Consider the following 19930-nt stretch of genomic DNA (forward strand, 5'->3'; position numbering starts at 1 on the left):
ATGATTGAACGGCATTATAAGATTCAGCGGGATTAACCGGGATTCCTGTAGGGAGGCTAGGAAAAAATCATCTAAAGCTGACATGCTTACAAGACTCACTACAAGAATCCTAATATGTATTTCTAGATCTTTGGCTGTTCGGAACAAGGGGGAGAGAAAAGACAATTTTGAAAGCATCTCCAAGGAAAGTTTTATTATGGGTATAGCAAACACCAAGGAGAACTGGTTTCTATTTCTGTTTCAATTTATTCACTCTTTCACATGGTTTCCTTTGTTTGCTTGTTATTAAAGGAAAGATTAGGAAAGTTTGTCTCCATGTGGGAACAGGCTAACATTCTTGAACAGTCTTACTGTAGTTAAGTTTACTAAAACTGTTCTGTTTTTACTAGAACAGTGAACACAGGACTGTTTAATTGCCTGCCTTGGGACAGCCAACTTAATTCACTGCCAAGTGAATTTAAATAGTCAAGAACAAGGCATATACATCCAGTCAATGAATTTCCACACATGGAGTTACTCAATGATGCCATTTGAAAGTCGTATTTTTCTTTACAGCAAATTAGCTTAGAAGTGCAAACAAGCCTTCAGATACCTTACAGGGAATTTGTGGGACTGTTTGGATTAGTGCTCACAAAGTGCTCTCAGATTCCAAGATAATACAGTTTACAAGTGACTGAAAAATATTACATTGTTGTGTTGGAAAAGCCCTTTTTACTGGCACCTGAGAAATAGGCAGGAGACTGCTTTGTATGTGTGTAAGCTACCCCACTTATTTTGTGGTGGGATAATGTGAATGAGGGAAGAGTGAATCCTTAGCTCAGAAAACTCATGTAAATCTACCCTGAATTCAAGAGATCTTTTAGTCTCCACACTCCATCTTTTCTCCATTGAATCTGCAATAGTCCAGATATTACAATATGTGATATATACAAAAAAAAGGAGGTTTCAATATGACAGTAAGACAAAAGATAGTGATCCTAATGGATGCTCTACAGGAAAACGGAGAGTGGAGTATAGGATGATATTACCCTAGAGTAGTACAGGAAAATAAACCAGGCAAGCTTAAGACATCAGATGGAAAAGTGATAAAATAGCAAAATAACATTGCATGCAGCAGCCTCTCCTAAAGTAGATACCAACCTGTTTTCTTGTCTCAGAGCAGGCAGCTCTATCACTGCACACAAAACCAGCCAGTGCTAATGTGAATATACCATTTAACTGTCAGGAAAGTGTAACTGCAGCTAGGAAAAAGCAATGGGAACAGAAAGTATTTCCTTTCCACAAATGATTTCATTATCTAAAACTATTTTTCATTCCAGGTAAAAGCAGAATATAAAATATCTCTAAATTCCCCTAAAATATCTCTAAACTCTCCTCAAATAAAGTAGCAGTCACTTCTAATCTATGTAAGGTGACAGTCTTTGAACTATTGGCTCTTTCTCTAAAGACATAAGCTTAAGGACTATTAAAAGCTTAGGTATTTCATCTGTCCATCAGCCCAGACAATAGGCAGCCAGAGAGGTTTCAATTGAAAACCATCTTTGTAAATAGGATATCCACTGGAATTTAAAACAAACCCATCTTGGCAAAACTGTTTCCATTTCAATAGAAAAAAGAAATGTTTAAAAAGTTTCAGCACAACTTTTCTAGCCAGCTTTTAACACCTTTAAAATCTCATTAGCTGCTCAGAGTTTGGTCAAGGTTAATCACCACAGCCAGTAAATTCCTAAAGGCACCAAAATACTGTCTATAAAGAGTCATTGCTTTCCCAATCAGGAGTGGGAAGCACTTCCAATGCTTGGTGTCTTGGAGAGACATTGTGAGACTGACAATATCCCAAAGAAGCAGTGAGGGAATATACTGAGCTTTGAATTTATTAACCTTGGTAATTTCTTGTCCAAGGTCTCCCTAACAGTGCACATTAGAATAAAGCAAACTGGAGGCCCCTGGAGCTGTCATTTCCGCTCCACTTCTAACCTTTGGAAGGATTAGCGTTATCAGTGTTTACTGGAGCCTTAGTATGTCATTTCCTGTTTGCTCACCCAAGGTGACCCCATGTTTGCACTTCCCATGGAGTTGCTCCCAGGCTGAGCCATCAGGAGATGTTAGCTCAGAAAGCTTCATGGGCTGCAGAAGGCTCTGGAGAGGGAACGAGCTGACATCTACCCTCAAGTAGCTGTTTCCATCCACCCTATTAAAGTTTCTGCAGACCAGGGACATCTCATCAACAGAGGCCATAGGCCCTCAGAAGGTCTGCTAGTTCTGGCCACCTCATCCCACCTAAAGGAATGGTCAATTCCTCATGAGGAAAGTGAAGTGAAAAAATTCCAGAAGTCTCCTATATACTGTTAGTAAGAAATATCTTTCAGTCACAGAAGAATCATTCATGGCCGTGATGGTAAAAGGGAAGAAGTAGACACACTGGATCACAGGGCAATGGATTTTCTAAAGGAGAAGGGGACAGGTTTTTCTCTCTGTCTGTGATGGTCCTAGAATGAGATAATGCACTGGCCAGTAAGAATGATAATTGAAACACTTCTGTGGGATCAGGTCTACAACAGAAGGATTTTCCCTAAGTCACTTCTCCACAGCAGGCTAAGGAAGCATGTTGCTGAGAGGCTGAAGAAACTGCCACTGTTCTGTACCTGCCTTTTCTATACTTTATAGGGATCCCATCCACAGGACTATGGCATCTTTCCTGAACCCACAATAATGTTTCACAAGATTAAAATTTAGCCTCCTGAAAAACAGTTGATGGATGTTTCTTATTATAAAAGGTGTGGCTAAATAAGCTGATTGAGTGGAATTATCCGGATACTGTAAAGGAAAAATCTCATGAAACACCTAAGCAATTCCTCTATAGATATATTGCATTATTCTTCAGGAGAGGAAGACCAAGCAGACAGCAGGATGCACAGGGAAGGAGAAAAAAGCAATAAAACCCTGAACTAGAACTCCCTTGAGGATCGTAGGAATTAAGATTTGTTTTAAACTGAAACATTTCAGCTTTTCTGAATTACTAACTGTATAAAAGTCAATACTTCTTAACATTATCATTTTTTCATCTATATGTCCTATCCTGAATTTATATAAGTATGGAATTTCCTGCACTGTGAGGTAAAACCCAGCACTAACTACCAAATCACCTCATTTAAACACAAAAAGCACCATTACCTGCACGCTTGTGAAGAGAATCTCCATTCCTTTGGAACCAAGGAAAGTCTCCCTGCCTAGCTGGATGTTGGTGATATACTTTAGGCAGAGCAGGAGACCCCTTCGAATGTAAATGTAGTTGTTGGAGACATCATTGCGATGCCAGTCTTGGTAGAGTCTCAGCAAGCCACCCAGGTAGCCCCTGTTCACTGCCCGGCGGCTGTTGGACTCTGAAAGCAGAGAGAAAAGGCTGAATTAAACTCTTTTCTGTTTGAAAGCAATGTGGCAACTCAGTGCTCAAACTCAGACTTTAGCACCTGCTCATTCTTACTTAATGGTCTTAACTAAAAAAAAAAATAGAATTTTTTTAACTTTTTAAAATTATTATTATTTAGGGTGTTACTTGCTAACCATGCACTAGGTTCTTGGAATCATACATGAAAAAAAGAAGCAGTCTCTCTCCTGTCTATCTGCAAACAGCTGCTCCAGAACCCTACAGACGAACCACACCATGAGTAGGGAATGGGCAGAGCCCATATATCCTTCCATGTGCTAACAAATTTAATTCCAATTGCAGCACTACAAGATTTCCTGAAACTGCAGAAGCTCTTGAGGAGTGAGAAAAGCTAAAGAACAGTAATATTAGTCAACAGCAGGTCACCAAATCTTCTGAAGTGTTGTACTTTAGTCCTGAGAGAAAACCTTGCTGAGATCAACAAATTCAGAAACCTTGTGGCTGTACAGTCCTGTCACAGACAGAGAAATTATGTTTAACTTCTAAATGTATTCCCACACATGCTTGTACAGTGAAGGTCATGAATAAAGTGATTCTGGGAACCGACAGTATTTAAAAATTAACAAAACACTAACACAAGGAATAGCATTTTGGGCTTCTTTTCTGTTGCTTTCTTGCTCCAAGATTTTAAAGGTCATATTCAGGTAATGTTTAAAGGCTTTACTGCATAGGCAAGAAAATTAAAAAAAAAATTAAAAAAATAAACTATATAAAAATATAGGAGGATAGCTGCAATACTCCCTTAAACATGTAGCTCCAGGATTTCAGAATGAAAAGAGAAGACTATAAAACTTGTGAAAAAAAATAAATTCTGCTGAGTATTGTAAAGCACATTCCTTCACCCATTGCGTTCCTTCCTGCCCGTCAGGACCAACATGAAGCCATACCAAACTCCAGGCTCCCTCCCTTCAAACCAACCCTGCCTAAACATCTTTTCTTGACTGGCCCTGACATTCTTTGCTGTGACACACGTTAGAAGCTGTCAGGAGCTCAGTAATCAATGGAGGGGCCAGGTAGTATGAATAAGACAGGAGCTCAGCTCCCTGAATACCAATCAGCATCTACAGCTCACAGCAGATGGCTCTTGGTACAGGTTCTACAGAGCCAGTAGGCTCCAATCCATTTCCAGTTCATTAAGCCAAGTGCCACAGCCTCTCACACCTGGAACCTTAAAGTCACCAGTGGGGATTTGCAGGACAGGAGAGGAAGCTAGAGGTTAAGAGAGAGAATAGAAAGATGCTGTTTGAAGAAAATCAGTAACAAGGGAAGCCATGGAAGGAGCAAGCAGGAAGCAGCATGGGCAGCAAACCTCAGTCCTAGTGAAGAAGCAGATGGAGACATTGGAAAGGCAAAGAAGTCACCTAAAGTTGTCTCAGTCTGCTCTCTGCAGTACATTAGCAAACTCTTACCTGGAGAAGGGATTAGAGGGCTATTTTGCTACCTGGCCTGGTCCTGGAATTTTATCTACCATTGGCACCACAGGGCTGGCAACAAACAGCACCCTCAGACTGGTCTACCAACTCATTTTAGTCCTGCTCTGCATCTTCACACCACTCTGCTGACATGCCCTCACAGTGACCTGCTGGTCCCACAGCTACTCCAGTCCTACACAGCTCTGCCCAGGCTCTGCACCTTGGCCTGCAGTTCTCTAGCACTGTATCCCCTCGCTGTTAACCACCTCACACTAACTCTGCCAGTACATCTTGTATTTTGAGGCTTAATGGTTGTCAGCATGTAGAAGGTCATCCTCCTCCTTTGACCTTCACTCCGTATTTGTTTTCTATTTGACTTTCTACAAGAAAACTTTAATTGCTTGAGAATCCCTTATCAATCCCAATGATTTTATTCATGATTTCTTGTTAATCCTCAACCAGCTGTCATGTTTACTAACCTGCAGGATGCCTAACCCCTTAAATCAGTCAATCTTCCTTGAAGAATTACTCAGAAAGCCCTGTAAAAGTCAATAAGTATATAAAACATGACAAGAAGAAGAGAGTCAGGGAGTGTAAGGTAGGGACAATTTAGATCAGACTCAGAGCTTCCCTGAACTGTTCAGGGACAGATGAAATTGGACTAGATCTAGAGTTTTATAGCCTCTAGCACTCTACTTGAAGTCTAAGCTTTCTGTATCAATGCTGATAGGAAGAGGGAAAAACTGGAAAGCACTGTGTGTAGAGCTTCTTGGGGAATTTATTTAAAACAAAAAAATAAAAAAATTCTCATAAAGTATGTTTGTGATTTTTTCCCTCACATCTTTTCAAGACAGATTTCCACATTTGAATCCCAGCTCCATAGGGATCAGAACACACAACTGTCCTATGTCTCAGTTTTAATACTCGATGAAAAGCATGGAGGAAGCTGAGCAGAATAACTTTGCTGTTTCCTCTGTGGTAAGCTAGGATCAAAACAATTGCTTTGAAAAGTGAAGCTGAGATAGTGTGTTCTGTGAAAAAGAGATGGAGAGGCAGGACTACAGTTTCCTCAGCTCTTTGATCAGAAGCAATGAGAATTAATTGCTGAAGGGGCAAAAAACACATTCATTTTGTTTCTGCTGTCTGATTTCATTGATTCTCCTCTGCTCTCCTGTGCTGTCAGTGTTTTTCTTAATTTTTTCTTTCATTTTTTTCAGTTCTATAGTCAATAAACTAGTGAATATATGAAGGAGGAAGCATGCCAAGATCTCCAGAAGGCAGAATGGAAAAAGGAGGCCTCCCCACCTGTCTGTGTCTGTTGGTCTCTCCATCTAGGGATGCACCAGCATGGGTATCTATCTATATTTTGGCACAAATACAGATGGTGGAAATGAATCATACAGGTACAAGCAGCACTGCACAGATTTTTAGGCAGCAAGAACCCATCCCTCCTGGAGCGAGTATGTAGGATCTGTGTGGTAAGTGGCAAAATGTCCTATGTCTTTTGACCCTCTTACTGTTATTCTTTAGTTAGTCCCTTCCCTTCTCTCTGGGTATGGTCAGTGTCCAATGGAAAGGGAAGCTCTCCTCCCACGCAGCTTTCAGAAGTGCCCAGGGATGGTGCTTCCTATTTTGAGTGAACTTAATGACTCCTATTGTGTGAGGCCATCAGTGGGAACTCAGCACCAAACCCAAAGAAAACTGTTTTGGCTAAAGACTGGGCTGGTAAGTGGGCAAAACTGCATTAAGAGCAAAAATCTGACTATACATCAACCACTTTATGCTATAAATATCTGCAGGCATCAGGGCCCGTTGAGCTCTCCCTCTAGCACCTGCCTGTGTGGCAGTGACCTCCCCTCGGGTAGGGATGTCTCTCAAGGTTACCCCTCGAGGCTGAGATATCCTTTGCCTGACACAAGACATTGATGGGTTGGTAAGTGAAATTTTTTGCATGCATGTAACATTTAAGACACATATAGTAAACTCACATGATAATATTTGTATCCCATACTAACCTTAAGTGTAGTAAATAGTAGAGTATTGCCCTCCAATCCATCTGTACTCATTAAAACTAAACTAACTACTAGGTCAGATCTGCCTGAGCGATCTCTGACTCTTATCCTGTGACAGTCTGACTTCATAGTGTTATTCTGGCGTCTCTGACAGGGGAGCACTGTCTTCACCACCATGCCCAAAACAGTCCCTAGCATGCTATTTTCTTTGCAAGAGTTTCTGTTCTGCCTGCTGAGGCTGGGCTAGGTGATAGGGAACGCTCAGTGTCTTCTTAGTTTCCCACACTTCTACAACTGCCTCTCCACTTGTGGCTTCCAAGGCTTCCACTGTTAATCAGTGAAGGTTTAAGCACTGCAGCACAGAACATGTGGCCTGGTTAACCTGTGCAATTAGCCAGAAATGCAGAAGCCTCAAATGCTTAAAGATGCATCCAAATTACCAAGGGGATCACACTAAAGAAATCCCTGGTTTGGGCAGAATTCTCATTTTTTGTTAGGGGACAAGAGACAAGGACAGACTCTAAAGTCAGGTTTTCAGTTTAGTAAATGACTAAACTGACCACCAGTGTTCCTGTGGACATTTCTGAGCCATCCTCACAATCCAGTCCCCTTTGAAGTGTCTACCAAGAACACAGGGACCACTGGAAAACATGCAGCATATTTAATCACAAAACTGTATTACAGTCAACTTTGAAATATGATGAGCAATGCACTGCTTACCAGGCAGAACAAAGAGATATTTATCTTTCCATCTATCGACTTGAATCTCTTTGTTGATGCCACTCAGTTGATTCATTATGCCAAGAACATACATTGCTATAGTTTGGAGATAAGAATGCTCTGCTAAATTAACCCTATGGCCCCTAAAGCAGTGAAAAGAATAAGAAAATCTCCAACTTCCCCACTCTGCTCTAGTGATCGACTCTTGGGAATAAACGATGCAAGATATCTCCTAAAGCAAAGAGAATACAGCTATTTTATTCGGTCATTGAGAGGTCATTTTTTGCTAGAGAAAAGCACAAGGATCCTCTATAGAAACAAAATTGTCCCCGTGGAGAAACAGTCACACACGAAGTGCTGGGATGAGTTCAGACACAGAAGGCTCTACAGTTTCAGCAAGAAGCTGGTATTAGCTCAATTCTTGTTGGAAGCCAGAAGACTGGGCTATACTTGTGCCCTATACATTTCAGAATCCAGGCATGTATTTAAACACTTAGACAAAGAACGCTGGCACAAAACTAGAGAACACAGACAGGATTTTCTAGCAACTACAAATGCCATGTTTTGCTCCTAGACCAGGAATCAGACACAAGCTTAGCTTCAATACAAGAACAGCTCATTCTTTGTACTCCAAAATATTTGTTTTAGTTCCAGGTGTTGTTCAGTTCAGTGGTAGTCATACAAACTGTATCGTGATATGGGGATTATTCTCTACTTTGCTTTCATTTCATTGTTAATGTTATTAAATGTTAAATTACATGTTAAATTACAGAAAAGCAAGCCAAACCCTTATGAACTAACCTCAGAAGGAAACTGATTTTCAAAAAAGTTTCCTTTTTCTCCTTTACTTTTCAGTTTCATAATCTCTTCTGTTTACAACTCATCAGAAAGCCACAAATCAAATATAAAAAATACCATTGCACAAAATTTCCAGTGTGGTTTTTCTGACTGAAGTGGTTTGAAAGAGATCAAATAAGGATGCTAGAATTTGGAAGACTTCCTCAAATTCAGGCACTGAATTTTCTGATGCCAGATCATCACTGGAGGCACAAACCGTGCCCACGTCAAGACAAAGCAGTAAGTGATCACTATTAAGGATGTCAACAGAGAATAATGCAACTCCTCAACACAGGTTTCATTATGCCCACCCTGAGGAGCAAAACAGGAGGAAGTTGCCATGTGTCAGGAGATGAAAACAACCCTTTTCTCTGGAGCATCAAGTTACTTTCAGTTTGGGATGTCTATGAATGAGGAGTCTTGGGGGATGGAATATGAAGGATATACAAAAATAATTTTCTTTCCCACAAAGTAGTTCTTCTCAAAGAGAAAAATCTTAAAAGTATATAGAATCAAGACTATCTGCATTCTGAAGTTCAGGAAGAAAGGACAGACACAAAGCTTGTTTTAGAAGATTATTATGAATGGAACCGTTTGCAAAATTCAACTCTGATCACAATACTCTACAAGTTGTGATTGTGGATTTGAAGCCACACTGATACTGGAGTTTGAATCCAGAGATGGATAATAAAGTCTTAAACTAATCATGAGAGATGGGTACCTGGCACATTATTAGGAAAATCACAGACATCGTGCTGTTGGCTACAGGAACTGGGATGGTTTAACAATAGGGTATTTTGACTCAAGATCAAAGACCTGCATCACTGGATCTGTTGTAAAGCATTATGAATTCAGATGTGGAGAGTGCAGGCCTTTCAGAAACCCTAATCTGTTTCTGTGCTAGAACATCGCTTTCTGTTCCTCAGAATTGCTTGCCCCTCCCTGATGCCAGCATAAAAGGAAAAGAATGACACTGATTATTTTATCCCACCAGCCACGAGGCATAATCCTTATGCTTTGATAAAGAAAGGAGCTGGTGAAAGGTTAAATAAAGGTTAGTTGACGGAAGATGAGGAGGAAAGAGCAGGAAATGAGAGATGAAAGGCTGGTGGGGGGAGGCAAGAGGATAAAGACACAAAAGGAGGAAGGAAGAGATATAGAAAGAGAGGGGAAAGGCCATCAGCAATAACTGCTGTTAGCACACAGAATTGTCTTGATGAAATAAGCACGATCAGGAGGTCACCACAACCTGTCTTTTTAAATTGCTCATTACAATTTTACTAGGCAAGCATTGCACCGAGGGCCCTGCCCGTTTCTCCAGCCTTTTCCCTCAATATCTGCTCAGCAAATGCCTCTGAGACCAGCTCTTGCTAATTTCCTTAAAGACATGCGAGCTGGTAATTCTGGGAAGCACAGATAGTCGGGAATAACAAATACAACCAAAATTAGATTAAAATAACCTGCTGATAAACAAATTACTCACCCAAAATACATATTGGATTAGGCGTGGTGAGAGTGGGGATCCCTATAATCACATCGCCACCGTGTGGCTACTGGTCCATCACATCCCCTCCAGCCTGCTCACCCCAGGTATGTGCTTGTCTGTGCTTAGATAGCAGGGGTCCAGTTTTATTCCACTCCCCCAAGATTGGGAATGGTTTTCCTGTTTTTTTCCAGGGTGGTGAGTTCACTAGAAGCAATAGAAGCCATGGGACTTGGAGGGCAATCCGCACCTCCTAGCACTGTTCAAACGAGTTCCAGCTGGGGTTTGTCCCCTCCACACCTCAGGACTGCTTAGTGATGAGCTCCCCAGGCCTCAGTACAGAGCTGAATCAAGATATGAAGATACACATACAGGGAAGAAGCAGAACAAAGCCAAATGACACTGGAAAAAAGTAGTATGTGCACACTGGGACAGAGAGAAGCAACTCTGGGAGAGTTGCAGTGCCTCAGCCCACCTCAGTTTATAGCTATCAGGATCTACCTCCTCATCCCACCCTGGGCTGTGGTAAGCATCTAGAAATTGAAGAAGGAAGGATGGGCAGGGGTAACACTGGAAAACTCGACCGTAACGTTCAAGAGATGAATAAAAAACTCCTGATGCTCTCATGGCATTCAGCACCTTTATAGATATTTACCAAGCTACATATTCAGCCTGTATAATAATGCAGTTCAGTGAGAGGGAGTTTACATGGTGTACACACAACAGATATTATGAAAACAACAAGGCAATGGAGGAACAACTTGCTGTGAGCTGTTTGCTGTGTCCGTGTGGGCATGGACATGGTGGGGAACATCAGCTGGGAAAGTAGCATGCAAGGACTGGTAAAGCACTCTGGGATGCTTGAAAAGAGATAAGTCAGGAGTGAAAGACTGGATGACGGTCAGGAAAGAAGTGTCTTCTCTGTTTCAGTAATCTGAGCTTCCACTGATAGAAAGATGCAGCACTGTCATTAGAAAGGACCTAAACTTCTACTCCTCCATTATTCACCATCTCTGTGACTCTCACCATGTGACAATCACTACACACAGGGGAACAGCATAACAAGGTCACACTCTTCTTGCACTGGCTTTTCAAGCATTTCTTCCCTGCTGTGAATGAAGCACAAGTTTGTAGTGTCCCATCACTTATTTCTTTGGACAATCTTAAACTCTCCCCTCTGAAACGCAACAGCAACAATTTCCCAGGTACAGATTGAGTGGTAATTTTTTCTTACACCAATGTCTTTTTTCCAGGCATATCTTGCTTCTTGCAGTTATGCACCTGTTAAGGGAGCATTTAGCATCAGCTTCTGTTAGGAAAGAGAAGCCAAACAGTTTCTAGCCAGCCTCTGGCTCTGCAGGTGGACAAAGTCTCAAGTAGAGCTTATGGAAGCCTGAGGAGATGAAGATGGATGTTTCTGAATCCATCAGGGAGACACACTGCCATCTGCCTGCTCCCTTAAAAACTACCGTGTGCTTTGCAATTGCAGCTCTGCTAAAAGCAAGAGGGACACTGACCCTCCAACACAGCTCTGTGTACAACCATAATCCCCCTAATCACTCTGGGCTGAAGCACTCAAGGATAGCACAGCCCTACAGGGATACCCTCAAGAATGGTCATGTTCTTGTCCTATCCGTCTTACAGCCTTCAGCCCCAGCAAAATACAATCTCCCCACCATTTCCCAGCAAGCAGGTCACTGCAAGTTTCCAAAAAAAACTCACAATAATCAATCTACCAATTCACTCTGTAGCACTTTCCAGTATTCCTGCTTCCCCTTCACTTTGTGTGCCATCTAAAATATGCTAAAAAGAGCTTCTCAGCTTTGCTGTATACAACTCCTGACCCACACCTCCCAAAAGACAAACCTCGCTCATTTGTATGCAGATACCAGAGCAGTCTACTCCAAAAGCCTGGAGCTTCTCATGTCCTGAACCACTGAACAAGGAGAAAACTAAAAGACATTTTCTTGGCCACTCAGTATCAGACTGCAGAAAGCATCCAAATACACAGTTCAGGCTGACTGGAGGTCTGTAGTGTTCTATTTGGTTGCACAGTATCAGAACCATTTCCCAAATTCCAGTCCCACTGCTTTAAAAAAAATCAGCTGAAAATAGATGATGTGTTACCCTAAAATCGACTTACCATTCGCAACCAAACAACACTGCTGTTGTTTGTGTCCTTTTCTCCCTTTCCATGGAAACAGCAACTAACTGGGAAGGGTGTCACAAAACGACTTAGTCACCTGACTTGGTCAAGGTCTGCAACACCCCCGACCAGCTGGTGCAAATGTTAAGCACAGCCTCTCACAGCAGGGCTGTACCCCAGCAATCACCATCTCTCTGCCCTGCCTGCACATTATCAGACCTGACAAACTTACAAGGGAGAATAAGGTCATCTGTTTTGGACAACAGAAGTTTTCCAAGTCTCTGCCCACATCGTTGTAACTGGGCAAGTACAGTGGTACAACAGCACCACAGGACAGAGAGGTCCTGGCCCCACTCTCCTGTGATGCTGGATCAGAGCAATAAGGGTTTTTCACTGGCTGGAGAAGTTGCCCATTTCTCCCACTGTACCATGCCCCAGGACAACCACTGCTTCCTAAATACTCACAATAAGGTCTGGTCTGGCTGCCTTGTCACATTGCTCCCTGGCACATAGGGTGCCATCTCCCACAGAGCTGGAGCTCCAGGAATCATAACTCACATAGGAAACTACTGGACTACTGTCTCTTCCCTTTGTATTTCTCTTTGGGACTGAGGGAAGAGGCAATACCAAGGGAGAATGAAGTTCAACAGGATCATTCTGTCTAGCAGCACAGCACAGAAAGTCAGAAAGAATATGAAAAAAAAAGCTTACTTGATTTCAGTAGAGCTGCCAGAGCCCCAATGGCTGCCCTGGGGAAAGAAGAGAGATAGAGAAATAATGTCAATTTATTCGATAATTTTTGTAACCTTCATCTTCACAGTCTTCTGGGCCAGGCTTCCCAGATGGTCTAAGCCAACAGCTTATGATGGACTTTGACAGAACTGCAATGTTTTACACCAATAGAGTGTCCAGTCTCTGGAGCTGACTCAGTTATTCTAAAAGACCATTAGCCCTCCAGCTTTACTGTAGTGCTGATTTGTAATGACCATTAAAATTTAAAGCAACACCCACACATCCAGAGTAATCTAACAAGTCTTTAAACTACTGCCCCAAAGCTTTTTCTTTGTACCAGAGACTCAGCACATGCCCACTCCAGACACAAGTGCATCAGCAGATAACTTTTATATCAAGCTGGGATATCAATGTCAGTGTTTCCAGCCAAATCCCACTCCTTTTTCTATTTTCCCAAAACAAGCTTCACCCTGTCCTCCCTCCCAGCTTTAACTGAAAACAAAATTGAATTTCTTTTAATTGAAAAAATGTCTTTCATTGCAGGGGTATGTCAAGGGGCCCACTCAGAGGAGGACTTGTAAGAAAGGTGCTAAAGCTCTATAGTAAGACTGTTTGCAGTGAGTAAGTAGCCACAGGGGAGAGACAGGCAGGTTTCTGTTGACTTTCTGTGTCATTTCAATGTACAGGTAAGCAAATTAACCTGCCTGAGCCAGCACAGCACTGGTTTGTTTGGAAGCTGGTCATTAACATTTCAGTTTGAAAAGCTGAACTGAGATATCATTGCTCCAAACATCTGGAGGCAAGTTCCTTCCTCGTGTGGTAAAATCTCCATCCCAATATCACCACAGAAAACTTTCTTTTCCAGTCATGTTCTGCTGGAGCAAGAGGATCTGTGTTCTAACCTGGCTTACTGCTGTGAAGTTTCAAGTGCCCAGAGTCGATTAAATAAATACAGCTACAAAAACCTCCATGCCCAAGGATTCCTTAAAATGTAATCTCTTTACAAACCAATCCCCAAATAAAATCATATTAACTTCCATACTGAGCCAATTATCATTCTGCAGCAAATAAATAAATATTTTTTTGTCATCAAGCTGCTGTTCATTGTGTGTCCTAGCATCAGCTGAGACTAAAAGATTCAAGAGAGTTGGTTGTTGCTGATGTTGGGTCAACATCTCTATCTAAAGTCATTCTTTCATTATGAATCTGTCAGAGTTCAACAACAGCTTTACAAACTGCAAAGGAAATGAACACAAATACAGACAGAATAGGAAATCAGTAGCTAAAAATCTCACCAGTGGAAGCAGAGTCATACTTTCACTGCTTCTTCAGCTCCACCTAAACAGCAATCATTCAGCTAATGGGAGGAATACTGTCATCCACCAGCTATTCAGCTTGCTCAGGAAAGAGATACTCAATTTAAAGTCTGGGACAAAGTAAACAACTCTAAGCAAGTTAAAATTCCACCTAGACCATCTCCCAAAGCTCACACTCCAGTATGTGTCTTGTAAAAAGAGGCTGCATTAACATACCTACATTTTACAGGCTTAATGTGATGTCTCATTCACATGGCAGAACATCAGAGCAACGAAGGAAGACCAGAGTATCTCTTGCTCAGAGCAGAAGACTTCTCAGTATTTCCTCTAGGCATCTGCTTTATTTTGCATGTGCTTATGAGCATTGCTAAGAGTTTCAGTAGAGCTCCACCACTGTCATAAAGTCAACACTGCCAGGAATCCTCCCATCAGCCAATAAATCAGAAATCTGGATCCTCCAATACTTTTGGGGTGGTCTGTGAATCACACTGTATAGAGACAACTTCATTCATCCTTAGAGGATCTTAGAACTCCCAGGCCATGTTCTCAGACAGTGTAATCTCCAATTCCTACTATCTTTGAGTCCAAAGTTTCCCCAGTTCCTCACCACACTTGCCCCAGAAGACCTAAACTCTTCCTGGCCATACCAAAGTTGATCCTTCAATGGCCTTAAGCACTCCTGGTCACTTCTTTTCTCTGGGCTTCGGAGGAGCTGATCTACTCCAAGTCAAGGGGTAAGAGCTATTTGTGGTTTTGATGTGACCTGGTAGAACAGGTGTGCAACTTGTAAAGCTGAGAAACCCAAAACTATCATAAAAATGTAAATAAATCCACTAAGAGGGTCTGTGGGGTGGAAAATTCAGGCATGTCCTGAAAAAAATTTAAAAAATTAAAGGTGATGTTGCCCAGATCCCAACACCACCTCTCAGCAGAAACAGAAATTTTCATGATCACCATCTGCTTCTGAAGTGACATTACAGACCTGCAGCTGCAGCTAAATGGATTTCCCACATCCCAAGCTAACAGCTTAAACACATCCTCCTATCAGACCATGCCTGTACACAGTACTGCAATAAAATAAAGCAGAACCACACTGGCATGTTTCATCTCTTCAGGTACTGCAATCCGTCACAAGGGGTTTGGCATAGGCAGGATGAAGCATTCTGCAGGTCCTACTGCACCTGCTCTGCTGTTAGTCATAAATGCAGACTCAATAGGCTGACCTCAGTGATATGCATTGCTTTAGAACAGATTTTAAAAGAAAAAATAAAAGTCATTAGGGTAAACTGCAAAACAGATAAAACAGATTTAAGGGATAAAATAGACTTACAAAGAGTAGATCAAGCCTGCCTAACTTGGTGTCTTTCTCTGATAAGATAACATATTTTTTCTAGACAAGGGAGATGTGGTAGATCTAATTTATCTGTACTTCAATAAAGCATTTGATATGGTGCCACACTGAAAATTGTTAGGCCAGCTGGAGAACATTCTTAGTGTAAGAATTACAACATGGGCAAGGAACTGGTTAAAGAGGCAATGACAGGAGTTGTGCTGAAAGAGGAATTATTAGTCTAGAGGGAAGTTATGTTTGGAAGTCCTCAAGGATCTTTTGAGACTGATCTTATTTCATCTTTTCATTAATGACCTTGGCACAAAAAGTCAGAGTATACTAACAAAATCTGCTGACCGTGTGAAGTCAGGAGCTGCTGCCAATAGCAGGGAGTTCAGAATATCTTTCAGGAGTAACAAGATGTTCTTGAATTCTGAAGCAATAGAAATGTGATGAAATGTAATAGTCAAAGTGCAAGGTTAAGCATTTAGGGTTTAATAAGAATTACTGTTATGAGCAGGGGCTCGTAATTTGGAAATGGGTAGAAGGACACCCTGGATATATGAGCCCACTAAAGGATGAGGACAAGCATGACCAGAAGGGTGACAACCATGAAAAGAACAGATCAGGTCTCAGGACAGCCACTGCCAGTGGAGAAGGAGAAGCATGAATGTTCTCATACAAGGCTTCACCTGAGCAGCTGTGTGCAGCACTCAGAAGGAACCGTGCAGAAATGTGCCAAGGAAATCATTGTGGTAACAGAGGCGTAACTCATGAGGAGGTTTAAAGATCACAGTTTAGTCACCTTAGCAAAATTATAGTCAAGAGACAACTGGATTTTCCTCCACAGGCACAGTGGGTGGTGGAGAAGTAAACACTGAGGAAGACAGAGAGGAGACATAGGCTGAAGAACAAATTTGGCATAAGGACGAATGGATATAAAATGGCAATGAATACTTTCAACTGGAAATGAAAGGATGGGGTTTAAGCACTGGAAAATGAAGGTTTGAAATATCCTCTTGGCAACAATGGGACAAACAACCTAATGACTTTGAAAAGACAGTCTGGATTCCTTATAATGAGACTGCTAGGCCCCATTGCCAATGAGGAAAGGGTCTGAAAAAAGTGCCCCAGGAATGACTGTAGTTCTATATCCCTACATTTTAACCATAGATATAATGGCAGTGAAGTAAGAAACAGGAATTCCAAGTGCAAAGTTAATTAGATAGCCCAGAAAACAGCAGCTGCACCAGCTTAAGCTGGAAGTCCAAACAATTCAGTGTCCTGTGGCCAACAGTGACTGAGGAGGTCTTGACCTCCTTGTACACCTCCTTTTTACAAGACCACAGCAGAAACACAGTGCTAGAACTTGCAGAACAGACTCAAACTCCAGCAAGTCACAGTCCAGTGATACCATAAACTAGCAATGGTACCTCTGGGAGAGGTTTTAGGTCTTAGCTGGTTTTTCTTCCAAATATTTGCCTGGAAACTTTTAAACTTATGCAAATTCTTAGCATTCATAATTATCCTGGGAAAGGACTTCGTACCTACACTGTGTAGAGACTTAGCTACCTGCTTTTGTTTTAAGTTTGGACTTTCAATCAGCATTGTCATTTACACATTAAGCCAGCTGTCAGCAAGTATCCCCAGATTATTACCTACTGTTGATGCTGAATTAATTCAAACATACAAAACACCATATGGGAAACAAATAGTAAGTCATAGGAGAGGATGAAAAATAGGCTTACACTGAAAGAAGCAGCAAGACCATTGAAGCATTAATAGGTTTAGAGCAAACCAGGCAAATGGTGTTTGTAATAATATCAGCACCCCTTAGCACCATATGGCAAACCAACAGCATCTTTTCTGGCATCAGAAGATATAATGAGATGAGTAAGCCTGGGACAGGAAGACAGGGACAGGAGTTCATAAATTGTGCACAAGAGCAAGGATGGGGTGGGGGGAAGATGGGAACACGAGGAAAAGTTTAAGAGCACAAGAAAGATGACTTGATGAGCCATATGCCAGACCAGAGAATTTGATAGCATGCCCAGTGCAAATCTCTGCATTTGTCTCGAGAAGGAATGGAGGGAAGACAGAGGGGATGGGGGGGATTAAATCATTAAAAAACCTGCCAAATCTGTCCAGATGTCTTCCTCTGATTTTCTGTTTTCTGTGGTAATAGGTTAGCAAAATCTAAGCTGTTTTGTCAAGTCCTGTGTCTCAAAGGAGACTCACTTATATATTAAAAAAAAAAAAAAAGAATTATGTATAAATAAAGTTGCTCTGTCTTATAAGGCATAATAATAAATGCTGCTCCATAATCAGAAAACATTAAAAACTCCCTGTAGTAGCAGTCGAGACAGCCACTCTGAAGAATGGAAATCTTTGAAGTGTTTCCAAGTCAGCAGCTTGGATATCTGGGCAGGAGTACAACTAGCAGACAGATAGACAAATGCAACTTCCAGATCCTGTGCTTAGGAACCAGCAGCAACAACAAAGAAAAACTCCATGTCCCAAGCCAAAGCACAATTGGATTAGCCAGTAAAACCAGGCTGTTAAAAAGCCTGGACAAAGGAGTCCTATGCCTAGGTCACCCTGTTGGATCCGAGCTGCCAGGACATTTTCTGCTAGAAATCACTGCAGACAGAGGAGCCTGAAAGCCAGAATCTCTTTGGTTTTCTTCTGCTCCCCAATCTCAGCTCACAGGTTGTAGCACAAGGCAGTATGATGGACAATGATGTGCCTCTGTTTCTGTCTCTCTTGAAGATAAAAGAAGGACTCCTGAAAATGAAAAACCTCACTACAGAAGAAATGCATGGTTGACTACGTTGAAAGGATTTTAAGATTCATAGGACACAGGGTGCTCACATGTTCAGGACTAGCTTGGATCTATGGATAGGGAACAGAAGTGCCAAAAACTGAACAAAGAAACAAACCAAAAGGGCTCTACAGATCAGTCCCCAAGTAATTGAATCATCCTTCCTTCTCCTGCAAAATTGTGTCTTCTACATGCTAAAACACAGAACACCCTCTTCAAATTATTGAATGAAAGCTAATGACTTGGTGCTTCGGTAAATACCTCTTCAGCCTGATGCCTGATCTAATTCCTTAAAGCAATCACACCTGGATGATAAAGACACAGACCACTATTTTTATAGAAATGTAATGTATGTTACTCAGCTTCTTTTGCCCTTCAACCTGCTATTTCACATATACTTACTTGTTGCTGTCATGTTTATTTATACCACAAGAAACATGGGGCAGGGACCCTGCAATTTATATTTGTACAGCATCTAGCACAGTGGAACCCTGAATCAGGGCTCAAGGTATCACAGCTTACAGGCTTAAAGCCCCCAAGCTTCTACAGCCCCTGTCTCTGGGAGGAATTAAGTGTCCTTGAGTGTGCACATCATCTGGCTGCATTTTGCCTCCAACCCCATGGGACTTGTACTTAACTACCAGAGTTTATACAGTCACAGAGCCACTCACTCTAAATTTCACATTCAACAACTGAGAGACATTTAGAAATAACATGTAGGCACCACAGCAATGGGTGCTTTATAATTCCTACCAGAAAGCAGATCTCATCCAAGGCAGATGCCTTGAATGGTCTCTTCCCTCATGGCCCAGAAATACAGATCTTAAATACGCAGGCACTTGCACAGTGATTTGTTTTAAAGACTTAAAACCAGCAGCTTCACAAGTCTTGGAAATATGGGTGGGCAAAAGCTGCTTGTGCTGCCAGCATCTTCATGGCACTGCTAGTCTAGGACTTATACAAAACCACCCATCACCATGCCCACTTTAATTCCAGCTTGTTAGCTAGGCATTAAAACTTACACTAAAGGCAGTTTGCTTTCAGTCTGCAATGTCCCACACACTGCCAACAGGTGGAGTTCAGAAATCCAGCTGTTGTACACAGATGTGCTTTCAGTGTAATGCTGAAGGAAAGGGAATAAAAATCACACACTCTTTCTACTGGATTCTTCAAGTCCAGTGACCAGCATCTGTCAGTTCCCAGGTTCAGTTCAAAGCCTTCAACGTAGCATCTTCCAAACTTTGCTGCCTGCCCTGGAGCCTGCTAGGTTAAAATCAGTGAAAAGGTATAGCTTTCCAGCCTCTTTCATCTCTGCCTCCTAGAAACAAGAGTGACTCCAGGCTTATCCTCCAGGCATCCTTACAAGTATCCTTCTTTCTCTGGGGTACAAAAAATACAGGAGAGACAGCTGTATCCTAAAAAGTCAACCTATTCTTTACAGCTCTAAATTAAATTAGCTTCAAAGTAGTAACACAGAAGAACAAGGAACATGAAATACATTCAAATCCTTGCCAAAAAAATGCCCAGGCATTTCTTACAGCACAGTGCAGAGCTGGCACTACCTCCCCAGGCAGAAGCTATACCTCAGATTATGTCAGCTCTCTCTCTAAGGTCAGATGTCACCAATATGGCTGAGGCAGGCTGTGACAGCTTGTCATTCACGTCAAGATGAA

At 41.8% G+C, this 19930-nt stretch overlaps 1 protein-coding gene across 2 annotated transcripts in view; it reads right to left on the reverse strand.

Moving 5' to 3' along the window:
• The window catches only part of AGBL1 (AGBL carboxypeptidase 1), a 248225-nt gene that overhangs the window by 210715 nt on the left and 17580 nt on the right, over nt 1-19930 (reverse strand). For both annotated transcript variants that reach the window (XM_039385924.1, XM_039385923.1), the window contains exons 4-5: nt 12770-12807; nt 3175-3383 (exon numbers count right to left, since the gene is read on the reverse strand). In XM_039385924.1, the coding sequence (XP_039241858.1) occupies nt 3175-3383; nt 12770-12807 (247 nt within the window). The remainder of the gene's footprint in view (nt 1-3174; nt 3384-12769; nt 12808-19930) is intronic.

Source organism: Pipra filicauda, unplaced genomic scaffold, assembly GCF_003945595.2.
Source record: "Pipra filicauda isolate LSUMZ 115617 unplaced genomic scaffold, ASM394559v2 scaffold44_size3831614_pilon, whole genome shotgun sequence".
Lineage (NCBI taxonomy): Eukaryota > Metazoa > Chordata > Aves > Passeriformes > Pipridae > Pipra > Pipra filicauda.